We start from the raw sequence: 22,212 nt of genomic DNA on the forward strand, positions 1-22,212 counted from the left end.
AAACACCATGGATTACCTGCAAAAGCCACTTTCTTGCTCAAAATCCTTAGTTCATCTCTCAAAATTAAATCAGTCAGTACCATCAGAATGACAAGTCATTGTGTATGGATAAGACAGTCAAATTGCTTAGTCATGTTGTCAATATAACAGTGTACACTGGAGGGATGTAAACTATGGCTTAAATTATGATGACAATTATTGTAAATTGTAGGCTACACCTTAGTGTATATGGGAGTTTGATTGCAAGACACTGGACAAGATTCACATTTACGCTTTTACAGTTTTTCTCAGTCACATTGGTGCTTTTCTCAGATCAGAATGAAAATTCTCATAACTATTAGTTCAACCTCCACAACATTTAGTCATTTGTGCACATCATAGTATCCTTCCTATCCTTCCTCTGAACAAATTGCAAAAGCTTTTGGACATGTATCAGTTGCTTTCGTACAATTCTCTGCTGTTTTATAACATTATCATTTGCTTATGTCATGTCAGTCAAAATGAACTATACTTATGGATGCTGAATAGTCGTTCCCAATAATACTAATAGTTTTAATTTCATTGCTAATTTCAAAATTGTTGAACTAGTTATCAAATTCTGTCACAATGCTGTAGAACTGCAAAGAACATACAGTAAAAATGTGAAACGTACGTTTTCAGTGTCTTGTACTCACTTACTCCCCTAACTACAGCAATGTGTAACTTTACTGTAGTTTTCAAATGGCTGTACAAGTGTATAGTGCTGTCTTGTTCAGGTATTGTCACCGAGTTCTGACCTTTTTTTGCATTGGAAAACACTGAGAGAATAAACTGTCATAATGAAAACATGACAAAGCCATGTGATCTTGTTCATAAACAATGGTGTCAAGACTTCTCAATTCGATGACACTGGCAGTTTCATTGACATGCATACTTGCTTTTGAGGAATGGACCATCCATTTTGAGCAAGTGACGTGCTTTTGCAGGTTATCCACTAGGTTTTGCAGTTTGCACTAATTGTTTTGAGAAATGCACTACTGTAACTGCTGTGCAAATGTTAATAGTGATGTGAGAAAAGCACCAAAGCGACTGAGAAAAACTGTACTGTTTGTACTGTCATTTGTTGACAGACCATGTCATTGCGATACAGAAAGGAAAAGACAGCACTGTATAGCACAAAGAAAAAAAAACTGAAAACAAAAGAAATGTGAACGACAATCTCCTTAGGGAAAACTATACATGCAGTGCTGTAGGAATTACAGTGCAGTCTTCCTAGACCTCCTGCCATTCCTGTCTGTTGGGCCACAAATTCTCATCCACATCACGATTATTATCTTGCTTCACATATTATGACAACTTGTTCAACCATTTTGCACGTAAAGACTTATGCTATGCCTAAATGTTGTGGGAGAGACTATTCAACAGAAATCCATAATACATGTTGATCAACATGACATAAGCAATTGATAATGTATAGGAAACCACAGAGAATTGTACATAATCATTTGCATGGATGTACCAAAGCATTTGCAACTTGTTCAAAGTTGCAAATGCTTTGGTACATCAAAGAAATGAAAAACTGCTTTTCTGAATTGCACAGTGACACAATGATGTGAAGACTGAACAGGTAGTTTTGAGAATTTCAATTCTGATCTGAGAAATGTACCAAAGCGACTAAGAAAAACTGTAACAACAGGCAGTTTGAACTCCCTCTAGTGGCATTCATATTCGCCCTGATAAGAAAAATCTTAAAACTTTTAAAGATTTATCTCATAAAAGCATGATTTCTTTAATAACCAGGGTATTCAAATCATATATACATGTTACACAATATTTCATTAAATACATATTTTTTCAATAACTATTTGGTCAGTAATAAAGGGAATGATATTGATTCTCCCATTGATTTACAATAGGGACAGTAATATGAGTCCCCATGCCCCTATACACCCTTCAGGTAATTGGATCATAGTTGGTCTCCTGAGCTTGCCTTCATTAAAATGAAGATGCTAGGTCTAACCTCCTTTTCAACAGCATTACAACCCACATTAAAGTTATAATTTTACGGATTATACAATGCAGAGAGCAGCACAATGGTTTTACCTTGCAGAGAACAGAGCATTGTCACACAGCCGTAAAAACTGTTTGGATGACTATCAATGGGTGCAGACATGAGCAACTGCTGAAAGCTCTGTGTAATCTGTCTCGTCTGTCTGAAGGAAAATAAACATTTGTTCAGTGACAAATAAAATGCTATCAAAGAGAACATTTAAATGACTTGACAAATATCTGAAAAAGGACACCAAATGGTTTGAGTTCTGCATTTGTAAGTGTAACTGCTTCTGCTCTCCGTGCATTGTTCTGCAGTTACATCAGTCATCCATGACCCTGTCCTGTCACATTCTCCGTTCAGTCCTTCCCAGCAAGCCTTTGCAAAGCATCACAGCTGAGTGGACAGGGTCTTGACCTTCTGCGGAGTTCTGGATTTAGTCCGTCTGGTGATTTTCCGACGGAAGCCCTGGCCGGCCATAAAGTACAGGACAGGGTCCAGGCAGCTGTTGGCACTAGCCAACGGCCGGGTGACCTTGTAGGCGATGCTGGCGGACTCCAGCTGGCTACAGCTGATCTGCTCGTCCAGGTAGCGGAAGCTGTAGTAGAGGCTGCGGGTCAGGAAGAAGGGCAGGAAGCAGAGCATGAAGACGGCCAGCACGATGATGATCATCTTCACCGACTTCTGCTTGCAGCGCGACGAGCCCATGCCCTCGCCCACCTGCGTGGGCTCCAGAAGCTTCCGCACCATGAGCCCGTAGCACACCATGAGCACCATGAAGGGCAGCGCGAAGAGCAGCACCGACACGGCCGTGGTGTACACCATGAAGTCGTCGAAGAGGTCCTCGCTGGTGGTGTCGTAGCACGTGCGGTCCACGCCCGTGCCGTCGTCGTGCGTGCGCGAGAAGTAGAGCACGGGCGCCTGGAAGACGCCCACGATGAGCCAGACGCAGGCGGACACCAAGCGCGCCCGCCGGGTGCTGACCCAGCCCAGCGAGTGGACCGGGTAGCAGATGCCCAGGAAGCGGTGCAGGCTGATACAACAGAGGAAGAGGATGCTGCCGTAGAGATTGGCGTAGAAGAGGAAGCGGATCAGCTTGCACAGGGCCTCGCCGAACGGCCAGTCGTTCTCGTCGGCGTAGTAGTAGACGAGGAAGGGCAGCGTGAGGATGTAGAGCGTGTCACACACCGTCAGGTTGAACATGTAGATGGTGCTGGACGTCCAGCTCCGCGTGCGGAACAGGATGACGTAGAGGGTCACGGCGTTCAGGACCAGGCCCACCACGAACACCAGGCCGTAGCTGACCGGCAGCAGGATGTACTTGAAGTCCTCGTTGAACTGGCAGCGGTAAGGGCCAAGGCTCTTATTGGGGGCAAACGTGCTGTTTAAGAAGTCACCCATTTTTGTCTGAGAGGGTCCTGCAAAAACAAAGAATTTGGAGAGGAGCACAAGGAACAAGCTTTAGATGTGTAAAAAAAATCTCTCTCAGTAATGATTTTGAAGTTAGTGAAATCAGTGAAGAGTGAGGGTATTGGGAATAAAGAAGTTGTGATAGACACAGAGAGCATCTGATTCTGGAACATTACAAGCAGACTCAAGTCAGACCCCAGACTCTGTGTCTGAGGAAAGAATGACTTTTCGCTTACGTTCGGAACATCCACTCGTCAACTATGTTCTAGTGCCCTGTATAGCGATGAATAACCACTACATAGTGCATATATTCACTATACTGTATAATGCACTACATTGTGGATGAGTGAATGATCCAAATGCAGACTTCAAGACCTAGTTGACCTTTACCTGAAAGAAGATACCTAAGAGACATCTCCTTGATATGTTGTATAAGGATTTCACTTTTATTTTTCTGACTGTTTTCTGACAACCATCATAACAATTATCAGCCATACCTGATACATGAACAGACGGGCAAAGACTTGTTTTGCAATGCAGACATTAGCTCAAGCTGAAAGGTAAAACAATCCTCAAGACGTGGACAGCAGAGCATTCTGAACACCAACACAACACAGCTTCTTTTACATACAAACTATTCAACACCATATATCTCCCTATGATAAAGTATGCGCCTATTATCATATGCTGATATGTAGAAAACACCTACATCCATAAACAGAACACTGTTTTTAACTTTACCTTGAAAAGTTGCTAAACCGGACCCTGCGTAGCCTCTCCTTTTCCAAATAGTTTTTCCAAGCCCTGAGGGCATGACAAACTAACTGCTGGTTTTCTCATCACTACTCTCTTCTCTGGGTTCCTCACACAACTGAAGACCCACACTGTGGTGTAAGGATCATATCTTAAAACATCAGCAGACACTTTAGAGCACAAGATACCGTTGAACCACACAATTGCCGATAAGAAAGAAAACCCCTTTGTTTTTTCTCTCTTTCTCTTGAAACAGTTATAGAGTTGAGGGTGGCCAAATCTACACAGCATACTATATCCATAAATTAAGCCCATAGTTTCACACATCACAAGCAAAATAACTTATTCAATCAAATAAAAAAATAACAAATCTTTCACATTACACTTATAGTTGCACGCCTTGCTTACCAGCCAGTACACCAAAAGGTCTGTCACCACACCATACCTGCATGTTAGTGGGTGCGTCCCATGCCTCTCACTACTCTTAAGACATAAGTGGGCGTCAACATTCATTTTGGCAAGCCTCAGCCTGATCTCAGGTGGGGGGTGCAGGTGTCAATAAGTCATGTATAGCATGTAGCCACATGACATGTAGCAAACACCTCTGTTTTACGTGCGAGACACAATCAATTGTCAGTGTATCCAGGAGTTGGGATATTAATGAATAAGATCTCTGAAATAATGAGGTTTGACTTGCACTCAAAACAGGAGACTGTGTGGTTCTTGGGTAATGCCCAACAGCTGGTCTGGGTTACACTGTCAGAGCAGACACATTTCAAAATGATCAGATAAGCAAGGGTAGTTTTACGAAAAAGTCTGTGGTATGTTGACCATGAATAATAGAGCTACTGGACTGGAAGAAGGAGAGGAATTTACTGGCACAAAGTAATATCATGTGTCTGTGGATTTTCCGGAGACCCTGTAAGTTTTTTGCGATGGCCTCACGTGCATAGACAGCATGAACGAAATATCGTTATATGATGTCTCCCTTTATGTCTCTGCCAAAATATTCATACGGAATCCTCCTACCCTGAAACCTCAGACCTGAAGGTTACATTTGGATTTTATAATTGGCAGATATTTTTCTTACAGTTACATCGAAACTGCACTGCCACCAGGTTAACCCTTGAACATCACATACAAATGGAAACATACACAAAGGACACAATTGAGGGAGAGAAAGAGAAAAAGTGTGTGTGTGTGTGTGGGGGGGGGGGGGGGGGGGGTGTCATTGCTCTGTATTTTAACAGAGCATAACAGCCCGAAGAAGGCATTACCAGTCTCTTTCATTTCATATGTGTGTGTCTGTGTGTGTGCACGCGTGTGAAAGGAAGAATAGAGAGAGAGTGACAGTGAAGTCTTATTATCATTACACACTCACGCAACAAGAAAGAACCCGCAAATAAAGTCAGTTTGCTGGGGGGCATTAAACACTCCCTCCTACCTGCTGCTAAACTCCACATAGAGGAGGCACTCCCAGAACAAACAGAGTAAATCGAAGCGATGACTTCACAGGAGCAGGATCTGACTGGAAGTAGACATCTTCCATTCGCCCATGACAGAGGAGCACTGAGAGAGAGATGAGAAAGTACAGGTTTGATTAATGTCTTACCTGCCTCTGGTAATGGTGTATTAATGATTACCCATAAGACCAGTGCTCTCAGCACCCCCAGGCTCTCTACACAGTCACGTCCAATACCACCTCACCAACCACTTCAATGCCAACAGTCTGCATGGACTATCAACCACTGACCTAAGAACCAAGAAAGTAGGCTCAAAGGGAAAAATGGACACAGATAAACACACACACACACACACACACACACACAAACACACATTCCATTCCATTCTTCTCTGTGAATGTCACCAATAGCCTCAGTAAATAATCTCCCATATGATAGAATAGTTATAGAAACCATGTGAGTAAGCTATTGCTCCAAGAGTCCAGCAGGCTATGAACAGAAACTGGAATCCTGTTACTGTGAATCATCATCCTTTTACAGTATTATAGGCTACAGAGCATGACAGCTCTAAGAAGGTAGGCTTATTATCAGATCCTACAGATCAGTCTAACACATTTCAAGTTGACATTTTTTTAATTTAAACTAAGTGACAAAAAATTCTAACAGCCTACTATCACTACAAGGCCTACAACTAATAATAATAAGTATATTATATTTAAATAATAGAATTCAAAAATCATATTTAAAGTTCTATATCCAGTAAAAAAAAGACTTTTCTTAGTAGGCCTACCAGAGCATTCTACTACGAGGGAAACATGTTTGCGTGGGATCAAAGCGGCAAGAATAAATCCTGAAGGGCGAAAAAGGATGGGAAATCTATCTGTGATCGACTGTCTCTTGCTGCCTGCTTTTTTACTCGATCGATTTTCCCTCGATCAGCTGCGGTTCCTTGTTGCTGAGCAGGAGACGAAGACGCGCAGCTAAGCGAAAATGTTTTTTTAAAAAGCGGTGAAGTTGTGAATAAAGCCATCGCCACTACGGGGCGATATGTTCATGGGTGAAAATTCTACAGCCGGATAATGTGCTCAGACCTGCCTCTGCGTGTCGCCGTTGAGTTGCTCCACGGCTCTGGTTCAGCTCAGCGAGAGACCCCGCTGCTTTACCATTGCAATTCCCCTATTATTTCCCCCCAGCTTGTCTGAGCTCCGCAGTGTTTGCTCGGACGGACTAGGAGTCTGGGAGTGTGGAATTGGTGTATCATGGCCGCCTGAATACAAATCTGAACACACTGTTTCTCTCTCCTTCCATCCCCTTCCCTTGAGTGGTAGCGTTAGTGTCTGTGTCGTTTCGAGTTGTCGAAGATTTCTCGGAATTATTTGATTTCTTTAGGAATAAATCATTCATGTCCATGCTCAAAAATGCAGCCACCACCGAGAAAGGTAAGTTTTTTTCAGTTTACCCTCATCCACGAGAGGCAAAGTAAACGAGTGTTTTTGTCAAAACTGATGATTTTTGTGGTTCCCAAAAAGCTGCTTGTGAGAACGTTGTAGAAAATGTATTGAATTGATATGTTTAACAACCTGATTGCACTGCAGCTCAGTATTGAGATGATGGTAGCAAACGATAGTGCAAATATTGGTGGAATGCACTTTCCACCGCTAACAAGTTATCAAGCCCGCTACAGCCTTGCGCTCAAACCCAGCTAGCGGAACAGTGAACTAGCTGTCCCTAGCTAACGGTAAGCGGTCCTCCGTTCTCGTGCTTGAAGGCATGGTGGGCATCAAGGGACTGCTAGGTGGTTGGCTACAAACAACTCACCATTCCCTCATTTAGCTAACTTGTTATTGCGCGACTCAGTCATTGTTCGCGCTCGAGATGCGTGTCTTTGTTGACATCTCTGTGACAGGCGTGGTGGTGTACCATCTGACCTGTAGCTCCGAGATATCTCGCTGTTTGGATGTAAAGCGGTAACCGTGAAATGATGACAGTCACCCCAAGAAGGAAGAAATGTCCATTCATATTTTATCCCTTTGTTTTCGTGTAACCTATAGCCCACTGAAGCGGTTCGAGATTCACAATGAAAGAAAATACCATGATAAGTGTAAATAACAAGTCTTGTCATTATTTCTTGTTTAGGAGGACTGATGTTGATCTGTCAGAACAACGGCGGTACCTGACATCCTTGGCCCTCCAGTTTATATTTCGTGCACCTTTTGGTTTTAGGCTTTTGTGCACGGCATGTTTAATTCTTTTTATACCGGGTGTTCACTTATTTTAGCAAAATGAAAGAATACTGGTGTGTCTTACACTGAGCTTTGTCTTGGCTAGATTAGCAGTCAGTTGCCGAGGGTATTTTGTCTCTGCTGTTTTGTCTTTGATTCTGACACGCGGTCAAATGCGTTGTTATGTACAGCATCTTTAGTAGAAGTAATTCTCCGTGGGTATCTTGGAGGTTATTTTTGACATTTGGTTTTGGTACATCTTTTGTTGCCTCAGCATTTTGGGCAGATCTTGATTTAGCACGTTGCCCCATGATGAGACGTACGTTGTCCAGTCGCTGATTAATTGTTTCCTTGCTAATATCTCGCCTGGCTCGTCTCGGTAACCTATGATCTCGACCTCTACAGCATTGTGTCGGTGGTTGTGCGTCGAGAGTGATGGCTCTCCGAGGTCAGGACAGACATGCAACACCGATAACGTTTTGCGGCATCAGCTGTGAACACAGGACGAAGCCGCATTGTGTTTGCACCCATGAAGTACAATACATTCGGTTGTCCACTCCCCTCTGCCACCAGTCTCATATGTTAATATAGTGTGACGATTATTCTTAACATGCGTGATGTATATTTGACCATGTGGTAGCAATGTTGAAATCAGGTGTCCAAAAAAAGTATTGATGGCGATATTGGTAGTGGAACTGAACAGAACCTGCTGAATTCACCTCATCGAAAGCGATGAGCCGTCGGTCCGTAGGGCTATGTGTGTTGAGTTGGTCTCCTTGACTGTAAAGGCTGTGGGAATTAGAAAGGATCCAATTATTTGTTCATGCCGTACGGAGGCTAGACTTTAATTAACAGTAACCTTTTAGCATCAGTTTTTTTTTCTAGTGGGAAATGATGTTTCCTCATTTCCTCTGTGTCTTACTCTCAGCACGTGTGTGTAAGTCATTTACACATATTGACAACAGCTGAAGCTGGTAGAAACTCATCAGGCCTTAAATCCTATTGTTATTTTGTATAGCACCCAACCATAGGAAGGGTCCCCTCCCGACCTGGGCAGACGTGCCCAAGCCGTTACACACTGCACAAAGCTTTGCTAAATAGTGCCAGCCAGAGCCCACTGAAGGCCGGCAGCAAGACTAACCTGCCTCATAGAACTAGTTACCCAGCTTGATGAGTGGTTGTCACAGGGTGTTGGATTGTCTGAAGATTATGTCAAGAAGGCAGCTGGTAATTGGACAGGTGAAACACAGGATATGGGTTTGAATTGCTGGACTTTCTGTGATAAAAGGGTGGGGTCTTGGATTTTTTATCTTCAAAGGCCAACCACATGAAAGAGACCCCGTGTCACATGTCAAGCAAATTGCATTTGCGACCGATAGTCTTTGTGTGTGTGTGTGTGTGTGTACGTATGGGGCTGTGTCTGTTGTGTGATTTGTTTAGTCTGGAATGATGAGGAGAATGCCTGTGTGTACTACAGAGCTCTCTGGAAGTCCTGCCATTTGTTTATGTGTGACCCAAAAAGTTTGTCTTCAGTTGTGTGTGTGTGTGTGTGTGTGTGTGTGTGTGTGTGTGTGTGTCATGACCCCATGTGTGGGGTAAAGCTTGGCCCTGTCCATTTGGCCCTACATACGGTGACAATGGCTGCACTCGCCTCTGTTTTGCAGGTAAAGGTGACTCAGGAGCTGAAGAACACGCATACTGAGCAGATGACAAGGCTCCACATCAAGCATCAGACAGAATGTGACTTACTGGAAGACATGAGGTAAGACTTCCAGCCCCCTCAGCCAGTAAAACCAGCCTCTTGCGAAAGCGCCAGCGGAGCACTCAGGAGGTCAGAGGAATGTTAGGAGAGTTTGGCGAAGAGGAGGAGGAGGAGGAGGAGTGAATTCACATTTTTTGGAAGAACACCCAGATCACAGGACTATGGGATGTGACGAAGGCATTTCCTCTGGACTTCCTGCTCTGGGGCCAGCGTTCCAACAGCTGGAAGTCATAACTGGAAACCAGCGTAGCACAAAGCCCCCCCCTCCCCTCCCTTACCGCCCATTTATTTTCTCTCTCTCTCTCTCTCTCTCTCTCTCTCTCTCTCTCTCTCTCTCTCTCTCTCTCTCTATTTCTCCTTCTCTCTCTCCTTGTAAGTTTTTAAAATGTCCCTCTATGTTCCAGAGAACTAGAGGAGAGGGACTGTTGTGTGTCCAGAGGCAGGCTCTGTGTTTATATTTCCAGAAGGCAGAAAAGACGGCTCATTTGACTGTTCCTCATACTCAGGGGAGTTTGAGGGGAAATTGCAGTGCTATCAAAATCTATCAAAGGCGTGTGTGTGAGTTTTTATGTGGGTTCATGTTTTTAGCTATGTGCAAATGTGAATGACTTGTATAGTGCGTCTCGTTGCTCGGGTATGTATGTGTTTTTACTTTTCCTCAGGTGGTCTGTGTGAGTAGCTGAAGTCGTACAGGAGAGTTGTATCACAGACCTCCCCCTGCGGTCTGCATGCCTGGTAGCAGTGAGAGTGGGCCGTCTGTCAGGACATCTTTCGTCCTACTACAGCAAACATGATTTATTAATGCTCTCTGGTCAACATTCACTCAGTTAGCGTGCAGCGCTAGCTCCCTGCTGCTCACACACACACACTACACACTCAGAGCCACTATTGAAACTAGTCAGCAGAAGACTCCGATGCTCTTATCTTTTACTGCTGCTATTCATTTTTATGTGATATATTTATGCTTTCCCCAGCAGTGCCATCTCTAGGCACTGTAATGGTAGTAGTAATAGTAACAGCTGTAACAGTCATAGTGTTTCCCTCTGATGTTTTTTGGCTATGACCATAGGGATTAAATAGTGCTATGTTTATGTTCTTGACATCCTTTGGCATTTATGTGTGACAGGCTTGATGTGGTAGAACCACAGAAGAGATTGGTTTAGATATCAGTGTCCTGGGGCCAAGAGAAAGGGAGAGTGGGCAGACCGCAGGACAACAGCGACTGCTTCCCAGGCTGCCAGTGGACATTTTAACTTCTTAATCCACAAAGCGGCTCTGCGCTCATTACGGGCTAATTAATCCCGGTGCCTTTGTTAAAGCTAGAAGGCTGAGCTGTGGTTGGCAGTCTCAATCAGAACACTGTGATGCTTTAAAGATGTAGGCCACACAGGTCATTTCAGTCTTTGTCATGTATTACGTTTTTTTTGTTTTATTGTAAATATCAGATGCCTTTTTGAACTCCAGAGAGAGAGAGAGAGAGAATGTGTGTGTGATTTTACCACTCTTAATCCTGACTAATCTGGAGTTTCTACAACTCTCCCGCCCACCTTGGCACCTGATCCACTCATGAGTGCACGCTCCATTACTGCTGAAACCTCGAAAAAAGTCCTCCCCAAATCTCCCGCTAAGAAGGTTATCACCTTGGGAATGGGGTGCTGTCGCTACATCCCAACAGCTCGCTCACAAATATAGCTGTGATTCATGCTCATCGTATACATCGTATATCTTATACAGGGAACTGTATTAGGTATTGGATACCTGACTGTCCTATTTGTAATGCATTAAAATACCTAGTATGTTAAGATTATGTATTCAAGTTCAGAGTGAAGTTTGAACAACACAGTTTTTCACCAAAAAAGGTAAAAATGCCCCAAATTGCTTCTCTGTGAAGAAGTATGAGTGTGTGAATGCGAATGAGTGACTCGTGTATTCAAACAATTTGTGCTGCAAAATTACATTGGCAGCAAGATGAGTTAGCATGGAATTTCAACCATTTAAATTTCACTGCACAGTGAGTGTCTGTCACAGTCTTTGCAGAGGTTTCAGGACTGCTGAACCAACAGGACTGAAGCTTTGTGTAATTGGTAAACTGTCTGCATTTATATAGCGCTTTTCCAGTCCTCCGAGCACTCAAAGCGCTTTACAGAGTAATGCTTCATTCACTTACACACTCGTACGCCGATGGCGAAGGCTGCCATGCAAGGTGCCACCCTGCACACCGGGAGCAGACACTTCGGCAGGTTCAGGAGGAGTCCGGCTCGAACCAGAAATCCTCCGGTTACTGGACAGCTCCTTTGGATGGCTCCTCCACCTCCCTAGCCACCGCTAGGCCCGATTAAGTCCCTCTTCCTCTGTCTGTGGTCATCTGACCAGGCCTATGCAGACTAGCTCTGACCCCATCTGATGGATACGCTGGGAAAACACACTTTCGGACACTCTAATCCACAGAGTGTTAGCACGCTTTCTCATGTGCTGCCAATAAGGGTGGCACTGATAACACAAATATACACACACACACACACACACAGTCATGCACACCCCGACATTCATATGCAGACACAGCGAGCGCGCTGGCTTGCCGGCTCCTAATGTCTCTCACTTGCGGGTGGTCTGCTGTTGTGTATTGATGTTTGGGACTTTGGAGCTCTGCATTGATCTCGGTCTCCTCTTTCCCACTTTTGATCCTCCCCGCCTCCTGTGTTAGCGGATGGAGGGTACATCTCCCTCTGCGGGAGTCTGCGAGTCAGAATGTCATCTGTTTGTGGCTGTGCAAGGAGAGCTGAGCTCATAGGAGTTCTTTACAAGCACACACACACAAAGCATGACACAAATGACTTAAAACATGTCCTCTCCAATCGTTGGAAAGCTGCCTTGGACATTATTTACGGTACAAGCCTGTTTAGAAACAAACAGACTGGGCATTCCACCCCACCAGCCTCCTCTTGAGCAGACACACACACTCCTTCTCACTCAGTCGCATGTGACCGAACGCGTGCGGATGTGTGAGAGAGCGGATGAGAGGTGTTTATTTTGGGCCATCCAGCTGACAGTGATGCAGTCTCTGTAGGAGGGCCAAGCCAATATGACAGGCCAAACTACTCAGACTGTGGCCAAGGGTGTGTTTGTGCTCTTGGGGCATTAAAAAGAATCGTACATAAAAAGCAGGTGTGTGTGAGAAACAGAGAGAGCGAGAGAATTTAATTGGAGTTGGAGCTGAATTTAGGGGCTGGAACATCTAGGGATCTTAGGAAACATGTTTTAGTTTTTGACACCAGTGTTTGATGCAGATATCATGTGACTAGAGTGAGTCATATCGGAGGCGCTCTGGTGTGTGTTTGGAGGGCTGTCTGGCCCGTGCGGCCGCGCTGAGGTGAGGAGGAGAGCGCTCTCCGCTCCAGACACCTTGATGTGGAGATACGAAAGCCCACTGGAGCCCGACTCGACAGGAAGGCAACGCGAGGGTGCAGCTGAGGATTGTGGGAAATCGCTGCCTCTCGAGTGTACCGTCTGACCTCAGCCAGTTGAAAGAGGTTTTGTTATTTCAGGAAGGAGAGGGGGATGAGGGAGAAGAGGGGGAGAGGAACAAAGCGGAGGGAGAGAGAGAGAGAGAGAGAGAGATGGTTGTTTTGAAGGAGTCTCTTTGTGGTGTTTATGCATGACTTTAATCAATCCCAGCAACAGTGTTCGAGGTTCTGTTGGCATGCATGCGCACTAAACGCACACAGGCTTTACTCGCACACAGACACAGTGTCTGTCTTCAAGCCAGCGAGGCCTGTGCCTCCACTTGACCTTTGTGCGTTTATAGAGTTGTATTGACCGCTCCTTCTGCGTCGCTCCTGACTAATTCACTCAGCATGGCCAATCTTGCCAAGAGCCTTCCTCGTGGCCCACGGCTGTTCTCAGACCTGTGTAAGCCTCGCTGAGCTCCCTCTCAGACTGGCCTGGTGCTGATCGTGGAGCTGCTGCCGGGGTTAGCTGCGTGGCGTAGCCAGATGTGCTGAAGCCAGGCCTGATTGGCGAGGGGCTCCCAGCGGGATTAGCCTTGTTTACCTTACCTCTCTGCACCCGGGTTACCGTAGCGGCGTCGCCATGGTGGCAGAAAAGTGGCCCAGACATGTCAGAGATTGCACTGATGAGATGGTGTGTGTGTGTGTTTGAGAAGTGAAAATGAGTAACGGCTTGACATTATTTTCAGGCCTCCTGAGACCCCACAATGCAAAATGTGTGTGTGTGTGTGTGTTTGAATCTGGATTTTTATGGCCATGCGGGTGCTTTGTTGCAGCATACATGGTGGAAAACAGAGAGAGAGAGTGAAGAGAACTCATGTCTGTGGGAGGGTCACATTCCTTCACCAACATGAACATGATTACATCAACTCTCTGAGTCCAATTCCTCCGCCTTGTGTGTGCTCATGCAACACACACACACACACAAAGACTAAATCAGATGAGCCCATGGATTCTTGTAGAATGAATCCACTTATTGTGTTATTGTGTTGTGTAATGGTAAGTCCAATCAAATCAGCGTGGCGTTTGCTCAGAACGCGGCCAATAACCCATAACATCGCCAGGCACCCAGCACGCTTCAGGACACTTTATTCTCTCTCTCTCTCTTTCTTTCTCTCTATCTCACTTTCTCTTTCTGTCTCTCTCCCTTATGCTGATGTCTTTGTCTTTTTTGTCAGAGTGCCTCTGGTGTTTACGGGAGAGATTACAAAGCCTCTGCACCCAAACAAACACAGCTAGCTGGAGGCAGCAGCAGAATGAGTTGACCCTGCTGACCTCAGGGCTCATCTCTAGACTACTTAGGCCCCCCCTATCCCTTAGGTCTGTCCCAACAGCACTAAAAGCTAATCCCACCCGTTATTCCTCTCTCCTTCACTTTCTCCATCTCCCTTCTTCACCTCTCAAAGAATCCACAGGAACACAGGAAAATGGTAGTAGGAATACAGTAATAGATACTTCAGAATTCAATTCTTATTGCAGCTTTAGAGACATTTTTCATTTGTGACAAACACAAGCGCCCTGTACCTTTCACTGACCTCCCTTCTGATGTGGATGCTGCAGGGATTGGATTGTGTCTTGATTTTATTGCCCCGGATGTCTGACGGGCTCAAAGGCGTGGAGCTCCAGGTATATGAGCTTCTTGGCAGAGACACTGTCTGATGTGCCCAGCCCTGTGGCTGGAGGAGAAGGTGGGCGATTGCCGGTTGAGGTGACTCCTCTCCTTTCCCTCAGCTGGGTCTACAGGGAGGATTAACTTGAGATTGTCACCTTGTCAAGTCAACATGAAAACACACAGACACACACACACTCATGTATGCACACGTCATTGCTGACCCATATTCTCCCCTGCTTATGATCATTGTCTTCCAGCCTTTCACTCGGCTTTGCTCGTCTCTCTGTGTGTGTGTGTGTGTGAGAAAGACATACTGTGTGAAAGAGGGGAAAGACAGAGATGTCATTTTTTCAGAGCCATTCCTGGGGCTGGCTTGACTGGGAGAGCCCAAATTCCTCAGGGCCTCTGTGTGTGTGTGTAGGGCAATAAATGTGCTCCTGGAGGGAGACACCACTGGGTCACCAGCAGCACTGAACCTGAAAACCAAAAAAAAAAAAAAATGGCCATCAAGCGTTACAAGTACAATGAACCATTTTGGCCACTAAGGGCATGGTTTGGTTTTCACTTAAAATAATCCATGAAGCTTTCACTTAAGTCCTTATCCACATCCACATCTTTGCAGGGCAGAGTACAGCCTTAGTTTAGATCGTTGGGGGTTTCCACCCGTGTGTGTGTCTGAGTGTGTGTGTGTGTGTGTGTGTGTGTGTGTGTGTGAGCGAGAGCTCACTAACAAGGTCTCTTCCTCAGGCCTACGGTCTGCGCTGTAATTAGCGCTGAGGCTAATTACTGGCTTCCAATCGTTGTCTTCCTCTCCCGTCTCCTCCCCACCTCCCCCCGATGAGAATGTCTCCCAGACGACGGAGTCTCCCTCTGTTCCTCTCTTTCTTTCTCTCTGTCTCTGTCTCCGTCTCTCTTTTCTTCCACTAATCCTTTTTCTCTTCTGTAGCTAATCTGGTCTTTTCCCTGTCTATTTCTGCTAGCGTTGTTATTCATTGTTCTGGGTTTATTGAATATTTATACACATACACACACATATACTGTAGGCTACTTGTGTTTGTGAGTGTATGTGTTTGTGAAATGGAAGCGGAAAATGGGAGCAGAGAGCAAAATGCAGCAGTTTGCCAGTTTGGGCCTTTAACCCCTAACCTCTGCCATTGTCTTTTCCCAGAGTTTAGAGTGGAAGCACATGCACGGACATGTAGCCTATATTACACACACACACACACACACACACGTACACACACACACACACTTTCCCTCAAACTTGCCTGGTTAAGCATGCAGGACCGTGTCATAGTGCCGGACATCCGTCTTGCCTCTGCTCTGTGACACCCCCCCACACACACACACACCCCACCCCATCCTCACTCCCTCATCTTTAACCCCTGACCCCTTCACCCCACACACTCCCCCTTTTCATCCCAGCCCTGTTTGACCTGTCCCCCTGTCCCATGTCTTGTCAGGCTCCCATCACTGCTGCAGAGCCTCAGTGCTCTTGTGTTGTAAAGGCTGGGGAGGTCAGGGCCGGGACAGGATAGGCTTTCACTGCCACATGGAGAAGCACACCCAGGAGACTATTTAAGGCCCGGCCTGCGGATGTGGCCTCCTCTACATGTACTTAGTTTTTGTGTGTGTGTGTGTGTGTGTGTGTGTGTGTGTGTGTGTGTGTGTGTGTGAGAGAGAGATATGTTTATGTATGTGTAGAGGCGTTGAGAAAGTGACCTAGATGGGGAAACGGCATGTGTGTGGATCTATACTGTATGTTGTGGGATTTCACATGTAACAAATTCACATGCAGCATCTGAGTCAACGGAGCGCCATTGTATGCTTCCACTTGCACACGTGCAGTGCACCCAACCAATCCCAGGCCTGCAGAAGAGAAGGGGAAACCCACCGAGTAGAGCTGCAGTATCACTTCTGCCTTAGCAACCACACACACACACACACACACACACACACACACCTGTGGCTGTGGTTGTCTCCCCTCTCTCTTTCGCTAGCAGCCCCGGTGTGTGAGCAGACACACTGGGATGCTGCACATAGGTCCTGTGCTGGGATGAGGCCGTTGGATGTGGCACCCACGTGTCCGGGGCCCATTTTTAAGCCTGATTGTCTGTGACAGCCCACTGAGTTCAGAGAAGATATGGATCTCCTGTTATTGATTCCACATGTCCTCTATACAGCCAACACTCAATGGCTCTGCTATTAGGGTGTGTGTGTGTGTGTGTGTGTTGCAGGAACTGAGACTCAAGAAGTAACAGCTTTCACATGCTGTTCTGTTTAGCTTCAGCTCAGCAGATGTTGGGCTGCTGTGGCATAAAGATGAGCCTCCAGCCATGTGTGCGGAGCTCCTGATGGCTGACCGGTGTCGGGGCCTTTGCTCCTCTCATCTCATCTCCAGAGGTCATCTGTTGAGCTAAGACCGCTCCATGCGTGCATCTCTCAGATAAACCCACTGGCTCAGCTTTGAGGATGATCATTACATAACAATCCCAGAATCCTCTCTGCCTCCCCCATCCTCCCATGTACATAGGGGTGTTTTGTTTTGATTTCTAATGTATGAACTGGGGCGGGGGGGCATTGTTCCGTGACAAGCGCATACCTCCAGTCGGCACTCAGAAAGAGAGATAAGGGTTCCGTGCTCAGTGTATAGGTCGGAGTGAACAGATAGGCGCCGGCTGTAATCTCGTCAACCTGCACACTGAGTGATGAGAGCTGATACTGCTGCTTTTGGGTACAGTGCTGCGCCGGACAGTTTGGGGCCGTTGAGTAGGGGACGATGTGTGTGTGTGTGTGTGTGTGTGTGTGCGGGGGGGCCAGCGGTGTCCTCTGTTTCTGTTTCCTGGATGTCTGAAGGGGTCCAGCGAAGGGGGGGGATGGTAGTGCGGAAATTCCTTTCTTGCGTAAGAGAGCGAGGTCGTGGAGTACGAGTGACTCGCACACTGCACACTTAGCACATACACACGCTCACTAGAAGCATGTGCAAAGCATGCACGTTACATGTGACCATTTTTATACACTGACAAACGCACAAACATATGCAAACGTTCCCATTCACTCAAACATACACACAACTGGAATGCATTCATACAGCCACACATACAAGCACGCATACACACACTCACACACAGGACTACACATACTCACTCACTCTAACCACAAACCACAAACATGCAAGCCAGGCTGGCTCTCAGAGGAGGAGAATCTGACCCCCTCTTTTCCATCATTCTCCTTCTCTCTGTCTTTCTCTCTTCTTTCTCCTTTTTTCTTCCTTCTCTCTCTTTTCTTTTCCTTTTTGCACATCCAGGCCCATCAGAGAAATCAGAGTATGGCTGGTTCAAGTAGTCCTATCTATGGCACACAGAGAAATCATTTGCACACTCTTAAAAGACTTATAAATCATGTGGTAACTATTGATTCTGTTGCTTTGTGTTTTTGGACTGTGTGTGTCTGTTCTAGATGTCGTTATGTAACCTTTTGATATTTGATAGTTCTCACACAGTTTTGCAACAGAATTTGATATCCTTTTAATGTCAACATTTTGAAGATTAGTTTGAAAATTATACATGGCACTAGAGTTTTGGTTTGTGTGTGTGTGTGTGTGTGTGTGTGTGTGTAAGACAAACAGTACCTTGAGTAATAAAGGTTGCAGAAAGCGAAATGGAAAAAGTGTTTTTTTAGTTTCTCAAAATCTGTCATTATTCTGTACCCCATGGCTAAGGAGCAGGTGTGCTATTCTGTCACAGTGTACAATGGGAGGGAAATATTTGTGTGGCCAGCTCAGGTCTGAGAGAGAGATGGTGTAGTATTAGTATAGCAGCGCTGCTGTCCTGTCCTGCTGTCTATGTCCTGTCCTAATGGCTATCATGAGGGATTGTACTCTTCTGCTTTCCTTCCTTCTATCTTATGTTGTGTCTCTTTCCTCCACAGGACCTACAGTCAGAAGAAGTCCATCCTGGAGAGGGACTATGCACAGGTAAGTGTGTGTGTGTGTGTGTGTGTGTGTGTGTGTGTGTGTGTGTGTATGTGTGTGTGTGTGTGTGTGTGTGTGTATGTGTGTTGCCAAGCGTTCATGTGTCAGATGATGTTTTGAAAGCAGAATCCAGGTTACTCTCTTTCTCTATCTCCGTTTATTCTGACCTCCCTCCCACTCATTTAATGTGACATCACAATCAGTTTTAATGAGCGCCATGAATCATTTCAGCTCTCTCTCTCTCTCTCCTTTCTTTTTTTCTCCCTCTCTCTCACACTCTCACTTTCACTCTCTCACACTCTCTCTGTTTCTCTAAGTTGCGTTTTCAGGGCCATGCTAGTTAGCTCAGCCCCTCTGTCGGCCCATGGCTCCTGAGCGCATCTCCAGCCTCTGAGAGGAGAACATCTGAGGTGACCCCTCCAGGGGGGCGCAGCCTCCTCCAGCTAGAGCAGAGTAGAGAAGCAGCCCTCTGCTGCCCGGCCTCACTGGGCCTCTGATGTGCTGGTTCTCTCTCTGGACTGCTCCAGAGACGGAGCAGAAAAGACAGTGCCCATTTCAGCACAGACAGAAACACAGCGCACACAATCTCACTTCTCAGATCAGTTCCGGTCTCTGTGAAGATGGTGTTGCTGCCCAGAATAGTCACTGCTTTATTTTAGGAGCTGTGTTTGTGTTTTTGTCTTTGGCATGTTGTTTGGCAGCTGATCCCGTGGTCTACGCACGGCACCATGAGTCGTAACTCTTTGTTAATGGTGCCCTCCAAACACAATTCAATTCACTCAAATTAAATAATTTCATTCAGGCTTCAGTAGAGAAACCGAGGAGGCCTAACCGAGATCAGAGAAGAGATTAGGTAAAAACAGCATATCCGTTTGATATGATGTGAAATATGTGTGTGTGTGAGTGTGTGCGTCGGTGCCCTGGGGAAGAATGTACTAAAAGTGTGCCAGGGAATCCCTGTGTCTTATAAATGATGCATCAATAAAATGCAGACAGAGTTCCTCGACACACTCGGTGTGATACAGCCGGCTGTTTGACGGCTGGGAGCAACCAGCAGGTTTGTATTTGCCCTGCTGTTATAGCCCAGAGTAGTGATGATGGCACGATCTGTTTAGTGCTGATGTGCGACTGGAACCGCACAGCTGTGTGGAGATGCAGGTGGGGGGGATTTGGCGTTGGAAAGTGTGGTAGAATCTTCTAGAATCTGTCAGGAAGTGGTTTTCGGTTGGTCACGCCCACGCTGTTTGAAGACGGGATAAGATCGGCAGAGGAAATCGGAGCTGTTTTTTTTTTTTTTTTTTTCTCGCAGATGCTGCTGTTTGTGTTTCACACACACTGCACCAACCGTGGGAGCCCAGCTGATTGTCCCTTGTAGTTCGACTCAGCTGAGTCCCCTCCATCACTCCAAAGACCACTTCCTTTCTCTCTCTCTCTTTCTCTCTCTTGTGGTGGATATCTCAGGGGTTTGGGGGCCTTTTTTCTGGCATCTCGCATCTCTTTTATCACCGCTTTTGGCACAGCAGCCTCTTTTTCTCTCCCTCTCCTATTCTCCCTCTCCCTTTCTCCCTCTCCCTTTCTCCCTCTCCCTTTTTTTCTCTCTCTGTCTCTCCTTCTCCTCTCTCTCTCTCTCTCTCTCTCTCTCTCTCTCTCTCTCTCTCTCTCTCTCTCTCTCTCTCTCTCTCTCTCTCTCTCTCTCTCTCACTGCGCTGTGCAGCTGTCCACACAAATAAACATTGTTTTATGGCGGCGGCTCCGGCAAACAGAGAAACGCTTGTACGCGGGTTTTCGGGGGGGTTGAGAGGGGTCGTCCACTTGAGAGGACTGAAGAAATGTAAGTGTTGGGGGGGGGGGGGGGGGGGGGGGGGTCGGTGGACAGACATCAGAGTGTTCCACCAAAGCTTCAGTAAGACATCCATCACTCCCATGATGCCGCTGGGCTCCCAGAAGCACCTGCAGGCTGCAGAGCTTTGCTGGAATAAAGTCATGTGATCTGTCCTGTATGAATACTGTAAGTGCTTCAGCACACCGTGTGTGTGTGTGTGTGTGTGTGTGTGTGTGTGTGTGTGTGTGTGTGTGTGTGTGAAACAGTGAGAAGGAGGAAGGGAGAGAGAGAGAGAGAGAACCTGGCAGAGAGAAAGAGAATCACACCCCATTTTTATATGACGGCAGCATTTGCACAAAAGTCCACCTCCCTCCAGTCATCTGCTATACAACCGGTTGCCTAGCAACATTCCTCCACCCTCCCCTCCTCCTCGTGCTCCTCCTGTCCACTCCTCCTCCTCTTGTTTTAAGGTGATGGATTTCCACTTAATGGAGAAAGGTGTGAACTAGCGTGAGAGCCTGCGCATCGGTCTCGCCGTGCTGCCCCAAGGCTGGCCACGAGTGAGGGGCGAACTGCTCACGCACGGCCAATCGGCTGATGGAGGGATAGAGAGAGAAGGAGGGATGGTAGCCGGCGCTCCGAAGCTGCTCACGCTTAACCACGGAGTGCTGCAAGGGGAGGAGGAGGAGGAGGAAGGTGGAGGAAGGACATCTCTCTCCTCGGGAGATGTGTGCACGGCTGCCTGCGCATTGTTCTTTCTTTCTCTCTCTTTCGCTCTTTCTCTCTCTCTCCCTCTCTCTTTTCTTCCTCTGTCTTCATCTCTCTATTGATCTCTCTCTCTCTCCCTCTCCCTCTGCCTCTATCGCTCTGTTTCTCTCTGTATCTCATTCCTTCCCTCCCGTTTGTGTTTTTTGCCAGTCCACAATAGCGCTCCCATACATCGGCTGCTTTGGCTTCAGGGGACAGAGATGTAGTAGGGGTGGAGAATAGATCGGAGTAATGGCGGAAGAGAATCTTCAGGGACAGAGGGACATAAACCTGTACACACACACACACACACACACACACACACACAAATGCACAGAGGGCAATTTGCAGCACGACTAATGCAGATTCACATTCCCTCAGGCAGAGATAGCTTTAAATTAAAACACATCCGCCTGACAGACACACACACACACACACACACACACACACACACATATACACACCTACTCAAAGACATTAGCAAGTGACCGCCTCTGAAACCCCACTTTTAAGCAGCTCCATAATTAAGGCATCCTCTAATATTCCACTCTCCCTCTCTCTCACACTCTTTCTCTCTCCTTCACTCTCGGATTACGTCAGGATGAAAGATGCTGCCAATGTAATGAGATGACTTCATTCTCCTCTATACATGACTTCTATGCTGTTTTTTTTATGTAGATTGTTATCTACAGGCGAGGGGCTGGTAATTGTAAGAAGCTTTGGCAGGCGGCCACCGTGTGTGTGTGTGTGTGTGTGAGAGAAAGAGAATGCACAAGAGAATGTGTGTGTCTTTGTGTGAGCTCACAGCTGCCTCAGGGGCAGGTTGGTTTGGGGTGAGCTGAGGAGAGTGCTGCTGTGTGTCCGCCTGTCCTGACTGACCCTGTGTGTGTCTTTCTCTGTTACGCATGTGTGG

General features: G+C 46.4%; 1 protein-coding gene and 1 long non-coding RNA gene across 7 annotated transcripts; one reads left to right on the forward strand and one right to left on the reverse strand.

Annotated features, from left to right (window-relative positions):
- Positions 1–1,807: 1,807 nt before the first annotated feature.
- On the reverse strand, positions 1,808–9,073 carry LOC121683874 (P2Y purinoceptor 2-like). 6 transcript variants are annotated; one of them, XM_042063724.1, is made up of 4 exons: positions 9,040–9,073; positions 8,597–8,666; positions 5,637–5,761; positions 1,808–3,447 (listed from the first exon to the last, which is right to left on the reverse strand). In XM_042063724.1, the coding sequence occupies exons 2-4, from the start codon at positions 8,599–8,601 to the stop codon at positions 2,420–2,422; spliced, it is 1,158 nt and encodes a 385-aa protein (XP_041919658.1). In that variant the 5' UTR covers positions 8,602–8,666; positions 9,040–9,073; the 3' UTR covers positions 1,808–2,419. The 6 variants fall into 6 exon arrangements, with proteins under 6 accessions (XP_041919658.1, XP_041919657.1, XP_041919656.1 ...); XM_042063723.1 differs by lacking the exon at positions 9,040–9,073 and having other exon boundaries at positions 8,597–8,748; XM_042063722.1 differs by lacking the exons at positions 8,597–8,666; positions 9,040–9,073 and adding an exon at positions 6,446–6,476.
- LOC121683875 lies at positions 6,661–18,766 on the forward strand. The gene is made up of 3 exons (XR_006022935.1): positions 6,661–7,094; positions 9,542–9,639; positions 18,688–18,766. It is a non-coding gene; the product is annotated as an uncharacterized LOC121683875 (long non-coding RNA).
- The last annotated feature ends 3,446 nt before the right edge of the window (positions 18,767–22,212 follow it).

Source organism: Alosa sapidissima, chromosome 15 (genome assembly GCF_018492685.1).
Source record: "Alosa sapidissima isolate fAloSap1 chromosome 15, fAloSap1.pri, whole genome shotgun sequence".
Taxonomy (NCBI): Eukaryota; Metazoa; Chordata; class Actinopteri; order Clupeiformes; family Clupeidae; genus Alosa; species Alosa sapidissima.